Source organism: Podospora anserina, chromosome 5 (genome assembly GCF_000226545.1).
Source record: "Podospora anserina S mat+ genomic DNA chromosome 5, supercontig 9".
In the NCBI taxonomy this organism is placed as follows: Eukaryota; Fungi; Ascomycota; class Sordariomycetes; order Sordariales; family Podosporaceae; genus Podospora; species Podospora anserina.
Window position 1 is genome coordinate 329272 of NW_001914843.1, and position 7713 is coordinate 336984.

At 56.7% G+C, this 7713-nt stretch overlaps 3 protein-coding genes across 3 annotated transcripts in view; 1 reads left to right on the plus strand and 2 right to left on the minus strand.

Moving 5' to 3' along the window:
* Positions 1 to 2: 2 nt before the first annotated feature.
* Positions 3 to 907, minus strand: PODANS_5_8450 (uncharacterized protein; the record flags this gene model as incomplete). The annotated part of the gene is made up of 2 exons (XM_001904628.1): positions 3 to 658; positions 790 to 907. Coding segments are annotated over 2 exons (774 nt in total), but the record flags the coding sequence as incomplete, so codon positions are not given.
* A 2298-nt stretch (positions 908 to 3205) lies between these two features.
* On the plus strand, positions 3206 to 7097 carry PODANS_5_8460 (uncharacterized protein; the record flags this gene model as incomplete). The annotated part of the gene is made up of 4 exons (XM_001904629.1): positions 3206 to 3348; positions 3389 to 4219; positions 4321 to 6113; positions 6463 to 7097. 4 exons carry the CDS (start codon positions 3206 to 3208, stop codon positions 7095 to 7097), a joined length of 3402 nt encoding a protein of 1133 aa, XP_001904664.1.
* A 392-nt stretch (positions 7098 to 7489) lies between these two features.
* PODANS_5_8470 (uncharacterized protein) overlaps positions 7490 to 7713 on the minus strand; it is a gene marked incomplete at both ends in the record, with an annotated part of 1088 nt that continues 864 nt past the window's right edge. Inside the window, 2 exons of the mRNA XM_001904630.1 lie at positions 7490 to 7590; positions 7658 to 7708. Of these exons, the coding sequence (XP_001904665.1) occupies positions 7490 to 7590; positions 7658 to 7708 (152 nt within the window). The remainder of the gene's footprint in view (positions 7591 to 7657; positions 7709 to 7713) is intronic.

Below are 7713 nucleotides of genomic sequence, written 5' to 3' on the forward strand. Positions count from 1 at the left end.
CGGGCTTTTCCCGGCTTGTGCGTGGCCGTGAGCAGCAAAACAGAAAGCGAAGCCAGCTGGGGAAGAAGCAGCGATAAATTCCGACAGTCCAGCTGCTGGACGTACTCCACCACCGCCGCCCTTGCCGACGGGTTGGACAGGATCTGGTTGATGTTGTGATAGCCCGCTCCCCCCTTCATCACGCCGCTGAACCGCCCGTCGTAGGCTACCCTTCTTAGTAGCTCCTCTGGTCCGAGGAGTTCTGATGCCGGCCGGGCGAGCTGGCTGCTTGTTAGGAGGTCATAGATGCCGGGCTGCCAGTCTACGGCTGAGAGGGTGAGGGATTGGGCTACCAGGATTGCGGAGCGGAGCTCTATCCCATCCGACAGAAAGGTGAGGGGGAGGCCGAGGGAGGAGAAGAGGCCGTAGACGAGGGGTATGGGGCCCGAGAAGAGCTGGGAGAGGGCTAGGGCGGTCGAGTTGGAGTTGTATTGGTTGTTGAGGAGGGAGAAGTAGGTCATGAAGGCGCGCTGGAAGCGTTTGTCGCCTAGGAGGGCGGTTTTGGTTGCTTCGTCGGTGACTGTGAGCTTGTTAGTACCCCAAGTGCCTAGGTGGTGAGAGAGAGGGAGAAGGGGGCAGTGGCTTACTGCTGCCCGGGGATGGGGTCCAGGTGTGGAGGCTGTCTTTGCGGCGGCGGTAGGCGTGTTTGAGCATCTCCGGGGAGGCATCAAGGAAGAGGAGGGTGGCGAGGACCTTGGGGGGCCGAGTCAGTCTAGATGGTCATGGGAACGATGGAGGAGGCAAAGCGTACTGTGGGGATGTCGTTATGGCGCCCATCCTGTTGGATCAGGGCGTGTTCGACATGGCTTTTGATCAGTTTGCTGTCAAAGACAGGGCGGGAGTTTTGCTGGCCCATTTTGATAGAGAATAGACAGATATGGGAGGGATATCGATACCGGGATATTCTGAAGACATAGGCTGCAGAGACAAATCCCATCACACTGCTGACTGAGCTGCCCTTTATATCCATTCTCAGAGTAGCAACGCCCAGGTACCGGACCGTCCCGCCCAGGTGCCGGTTACCCAGTTTTCCACCCTGAGCATTGCAAATACCAACACCCCATGATGCAGAGTTCTTGGAATCCTCGGAGGCTCATCGACGTCGGTGACGGATGAACCTGGGTTTGTCGAGCTGGGCGGACGCGGGATGACAGCGGGGGACCGATCCGGTGGCGGTCTTGGAAGCCTATCGATGTCTCGACAGGCCCATCCCATCACCAAGGTCTGGTCAGCCCGGACATAGCTATTGGACAGGTTGCGCTGTCAGAAGTGCTGGGGGAGATCACGACGATCGGCCTTGTGTGTGGGAAGACGGGGAAATTTGATGGAGCGGGCGTCTTGTGAAAGTGACGCGGGTTCTACACGAACGAAGCTGAGTCGCCGAAGCCTCAAAAAGTGCGGCATGGGGGTCACCGTTGACGACACGGAGGGAGGGTACGGGCTTCTGTGAGGTGCGAGGTGTCATTATCGATGTTTGCCGCCACCGCCGTGGCAGGGCACAGCTGGTCGATATGACTGCATATCCCTAGAGGGCTATCCGTGAGTGAGCGGTGATGGTAGTCTGAGGTGAATGGGAACGGGAGGCTTGGCAGGAACATCAAGGCTGAGGCGACGGTATAGGGCCGAGGAGGAGGTCGAAAGATAGGATGAGGTGAGGTTCAAGGTGACAGCAGCGGGAAGCACGTCAAGTGCTCAAAAGCTCCGCTTGGCCCAACACGAATTGCAGGTCGTTGCAACCTGAGCACACGAGGGACCATTGACGATATAAGGCTATGATTGGCTGAGGCTGGCCGATCACGACCTCGGTCAGAGATCCCTCCCGGCCAGTTGGGAACGCCTGCAAGGTCCCCAGCAGCCACTTAGAGTTGCAGGTCACAGCCGCAGCCACACCGCAGAGGGCTGTCGTTTTCCCATCCATCGGCGGCCCATTCGCCGACCCTTCCGAACCTCCCCAAGCACATCAATTATTCATCATCCATCGCCCGCCTAGGCAGGCTATCATCGACAACGTCACTTACAAATTACTTACTGCAGGAGGACACCGACTAATGCTGTGCAAGGGAACTTCTGGAATCATCTTGCATAGGCACGCTTGCTGTTGCTGCGACGTTACACGTTAGTTACCTCACCGCGATTCTGCACAACCGCCTCACCACCTCTTGGCTCTATCGAAGATAGGTATCCGCCATTCTTATACGTTTATACACACCTCTCGACACCTCGGCATAACTACCTCATGATACCCATCCCTCCAGCTTACACAGTCGTCTCATAATCCTGATCCTCGTGCTCGTTGCCACCCGCTAGCTCGGTTCGAGCAGGAGCAAGCGATGAATTGCAGTCTCAGATCTGTGTGCGACTCTCTCTCCAGTCGTCGCGGCGACGCTCGACGCGATCCGATGTGATGCGATGCGAGATCCCCCTTCTTCGACAGGATCGCCCCCCCAGACGCCTCAAGTGCCCTGCTGTTTCGGGTGCAGCTAGTGTCACGGCCGCATTAGCATGTCTCACTCATTGCTTGCAGCTTCAGCTCGACCTGCCATCCCATCGTCACCCCTTACCCTTAGCCTCGAACCCGGCACTTGGAGACTGGGATTCCCCAGCAAACAACAAGCTCCCTCTCAGCCAACCCGTGCCTGCGTCTGCAGGCAGAGGGATCCAATGCCGATCAGCTTTACCAAGCAGTCTCTGATATTGCCAGGCCTACCTGGCTTTGTTTTGTTTACTGGAAAGGGGTCCAGAGTAATGTCCGACACACGGCTGTCCTACAAGGACACCATCAGGTCGCTTGCTACCTAACCTACTCTCTCTCTCTCTTTCTCTCCCGGCAACAAACACACATGACCCTTTCCCTGGGACTTGAGACCGTCTCGGGGAGAATGCTCTGATTGTCTGGATACCCTCTCGTTTGGCCGAGAAGCCCCGAGTTATAATGGTTACCTTGACTCTGTCTAATCTTAGCCATTTGTGTCGTGACGATGGGGTTGAAATATGACCTGTTGCCCACTCCAGGGCTTGACTGGACTGTTGGATTTGTTTTTTTCAGTACTCTCATTTTATTCTTATCGCAGTCCATCCTTTCAGTCAGTCGTTTAACGGCGCATCCTTCAAGGGATACCCCGATCTTGTCACTCATTACCCCTGAACCAACCCCCTTGAAGCCACCATGCGCACCATTCACAGTCTTTTGTTGGCGCTGGCCAGCTTGGCAGTCCTTGTGATGGCCGAGGGAAACGTTCTTTTCCCGTACATGTACGGGCTGAAATATACCGAGTACGACGAGGCAAAGAAGCTCGGTCTAACGCGTACGTGGTTGCTATTCCGGCTGGACGAGACCGTAACTGACAAGTCCGAAAGCGTATGCCTGCAAGTCTGAAGACGAATGGAACAAGATGACCACGGCCGACTTCGCCAAGTACAAGTCTATTATTGTCCCGGACTGCCTTTGCAACACGAGCCTGGACACGATCAAGTTCCTGGACAATACCAAGAAGGTCTGGTCGCCTGCCGTCACGGGCAACATGGTGCTCATCGGGACGGACCCCTCTTACCATTCCAAGTGGTACAAGCTCGCCGGTGCGTCGGCTATGATCCGGGATTCCATCAGCCTTGCTTCCACGGGCAAGAATGGCACCGGCATGTACTTTTCGCTGTCATGCTACTACCAGAGCAACGCAGCTCCGACCACCATCGAGGCTCTGTCGGAGATAGGCGTCTTTAAAGTCCGGGGCAACTTGACATGTCTGAACAAGGTGCACATCGTCGCCACGGACGATTCGATGACGTCCCTTACCGATGAGATGGCGAGCAACTGGAACTGCAGTGCTCACGAGGTGTTTGCAGAGTACCCTACCGAAGGGAATGGCGCCTTTGAGCCCTTGGCGATCGCGCTCAACACGACTGGCCTGGGGCAGCGGACCTTTGCAGACGGCACGCATGGAACACCGTACATCATTGCTCGCGGCGCAACACCACTTGGCTGCGGCAACAATGTCACCGAGGCAGAGTACAACGAGGAGTGTGATTATGGCAAGGCCGTCAACGGGATGCCAGATAGCCTCTGCTCGTCATCTTGCAAATGCCTGTTTGGGATGATATCGCCTGGTTTGTGTCGCAAAAACACCACGTCTAGTTCATCGACGTCGATATCGAGCAGCAGCACCACCTTCCACAACACCAGGTACGTATTTCATCTTTTGCTTGGGCTACTAGCTAACCAAAACATGGTAGCTCCATTGCCCTGAGCACCGGTTCACCCACCAACACCAGCCTCCCCACCAGCATGCTCTACACCAACACCTCCTCCCCGCAAACCAAAACCAGAAAACCACCCGTGACCATCACAGTCTGGCCTTCTAGACCCCCATGGGTTTCTTCCTCAAGCCAAGCCCCAACTCCAAGCACTGCATCATCCAACACCACCAGGAGCGACCCCGATACGCCAACCGTCATCGTTACCGCCTCCTGGCCCCCATCACCAAGCTCGGATGTCGCCACGGACGCGGAGCCGGGCACAGTCATCATCACCGCCTCTAACGATCCCGGCTCAGGGTCGCCGTCATTTACCACCTCGACAACACCCGCCCCATCCAGCTCACCGAGCAACTCTGATGACTCCAGTGGCTCCCCAGAGACAGTTGTCGTCACCGCCTCGAATAATGCCACTGAATCTGAACCTGGGACGGTGACGGTTTTGCCTCCCTCGGAAACACCAACAGGGTCGATGGGAGGTACATCATCTGTCTCTTACCCAACAGTAACAGTAACAGCCGGCGGTCCGGACAGTGGGGGGCAAGTCTCCTCCTCAGCTTCAGGCTCTGATACCCCCCCAGTGACGGTCACGGCTACGGCCGAAGTGCCAGGAGTGCCTGCTGATGGGCAGATTCCGACGCTTTCGGACACGACGTCTTATCCGCCGGGGACTGATGAGCCGAGTTGGTCTTTGACGACGACGACGACGACGACGGGGAGCGAACCGCAGGTTACATTGACTGTGAGGCCTTCTGGGGAGTCGGAGTCCGGTGGTGCAAGTGGGTCTGAGACGGGGACTATGGGAGGTTCTTCATCACTGGGATTGGATTCATCCATGACTGGTTCCGGAACAATGTCTGGCTCGGGGAAGCCAACCGTGACTGTGTACCCAAGTGGTCAGACTTCTGGCGGGGGAGATGGGAATGGGCCGGGGGCTAGCTCTGCACCGGGGGTCAGCTCTACACCGGGGCTTAGCTCCGCACCGGGAAGTTCGTCTTCGGGTGGGGATGTATCTGGGACGGCGTCGGGAAAGTCACAGTCGACGGTTACTGTTTATCCCTCTGGTCAGAGTTCTGGCGCTGGGGATGGTGATAGCCCGGGGGTTAGTCCAGCACCAACAACTGCTTTAAGCTCATCTCGATCAACGGTTACCGTCTATCCTTCTGGTCAGCCTTCAGGTGGCGGAGGTGCTGGAAACGGACCAAGTGCCAGTTCGGCATCTGAAAGTGCCTCAGGCCCGTCTCGATCAACAGTAACGGTGTATCCTTCTGGTTCGTCCTCGGGCGGAGGAGATTCTGGCAATGGACCGGGTATCAGCGAGACAGGATCTACCAAGACCATGACGGTTGGTGAAAGCTCCGTGACAGCGCCCGGAGCTCCTGATTCTTCGAGCTCAACGAACAGAGGGTTGGGGAGTACGAGCTACATAAGTGGCAGCCTGACAAACACCGCCACGGGAGGGGGTGGTATGGGGACCGCAAGCGGGACGTCTGCGGTGTCTTCAGAGACGGGTGCTTCCGATCCTTTGAGTGGGAGCTCGACTGGCGGCACTGGGTCGGCAACCGGGTCGGCAACTGGGTCTCCCGGAACTTCTGGCTCTGGTGGTCCTGCCTCATCTGACTCGGCTACAAGCGGTGCCTCTGGCTCTGGCACCCCGGGTTCACCAAGCTCTTCCGGTTCACCAAGCTCCTCCACTGCATCAAACCCCCCCAGTCTAACAGGTTCAATCACGACATCAACACTATCCGCCACACCCAGCACCCAGTCCAGCAGCGTTTCCACCTCTGGAACAGCCTCAGCCCCATCATCAAACCAACCCTCTGGTTCCAGCTCAGAAACCTCATATTCTCCCGGAGACACCTCCGCCACCTCCTCCAACCAAGGAGGCACCACCACCAGCACACAAACAACATCCAACTCAGGCAGCCTATCCGGGTCAAACATACCTCTTCCCACATCAGGCTGCGACTCCCTCTCCCCCTCCCCGTCCCCCTCCCCAACATCACAATGCGACACCTGGATCGGAATAGAAATAATCCACATCATCGAAATAGTCGAAATCTGCCCTCCGGCTCAACAGTACCCTCCCCTTCCCCTTCCCTCCCCCCCTTTTTTTTCATTTTTTTTCCCACCATCATACTAACCCAACCACAGTGACAGAAACAAAAACAGAACACCTCTCCACCCTCACCCGCCCCATCTGCGCCACGCCAACCCCCTCCCAACCATGCTACCCCTGCATCTTCGGCACACCCTCCGCTTCAGATGACAACTTCACCGTGACAGTGACGTCCTGCCCGGCGAACCCAAAGACTACGGTCACGGTCACGGCGCAGATGTGTAGCACTTGTACTGTGACTACGTGGGTGGGGACCGTGCCGGGGCATACTCCTGGGGGGGAGTGTCACGGCTGCTTGCCTCATGCTAGTTCGACGGTGACGGAGACGGCTGCTGTCGAGACTGCTACCGAGGTGGTGACGGTGGGGAGTGTGGTGTCTGACCCAGCTGCTACCGGTTCTTCTGCTATCGGTGGTGGTGGTGGTGGTGGTGGTGGAGAGGGTTACGGTCCGCCACCCCCGGCATCAGTCCCTCGCCCGGTGGCCACCGCCAGCTCTGTCGCTGCTGGTGGTTACGGTCCTCCCCCGCTGCCGGATGTTCCTGTTGATGGGGCGACAGCGAGCGATTATGCCCCGTACAAACCCTCGTCGACCAGCTCTGTGGTTACTGCTGCTGGGGTTGGAAGGAGGGGCCACAGTGCTGTTACGGGTGTGCTTGCTGGGCTGTTGGGGGCGGTCATGGTCATGTAATATTTGCACTTTGTTTTGATGGTGTGTGGTGGTGATCTAGGGTGGATGGACGTTGCTGTTTAGCAAGCTGTAATAATATTTCTTCTCGTCAAAAATTCGATGAGCAAGGTAGAATCTCGGGTGGCAAATCATCTGGTGGCTCTGAAACGTTGATATCACTGCTTGCATTGGGGACAACATGAAGCAACTGATCATAAAGTGATACCCATTTCATGTACGTGTAGCACACACAATCTGTCTGTGGGCGACCAAGGTAGGTAGGTAGGTAGGTCACAAAGCCAAAACTAAATCTCAAGGAACGTGGCACCTCCCCTTCAGCCTTCCGTGTGTATATGTGTTCCCACCGAGCATGTCCATGTTTGTCTGCTCAAGGTCGTCGTCATGTGAGCATCTTAGAGCTCGGCATCGTTCTGGGCCTTGCGCTGGTCAAAGACTCTGAGGGTCTCCTCGGCAGCCTTGAGACCAGAGAGGACCATGGCACCAAAGGTAGGGCCTGTCATCTCATGTTAGCCACAAATTGTTCGTGTTTCTACAAAGTCAAGAGGGAAAAGAAGACGCACCCATCCTGTTGGCCCCATCAACCTCACTCAGCTCCATACCACCAACCACCAACCCA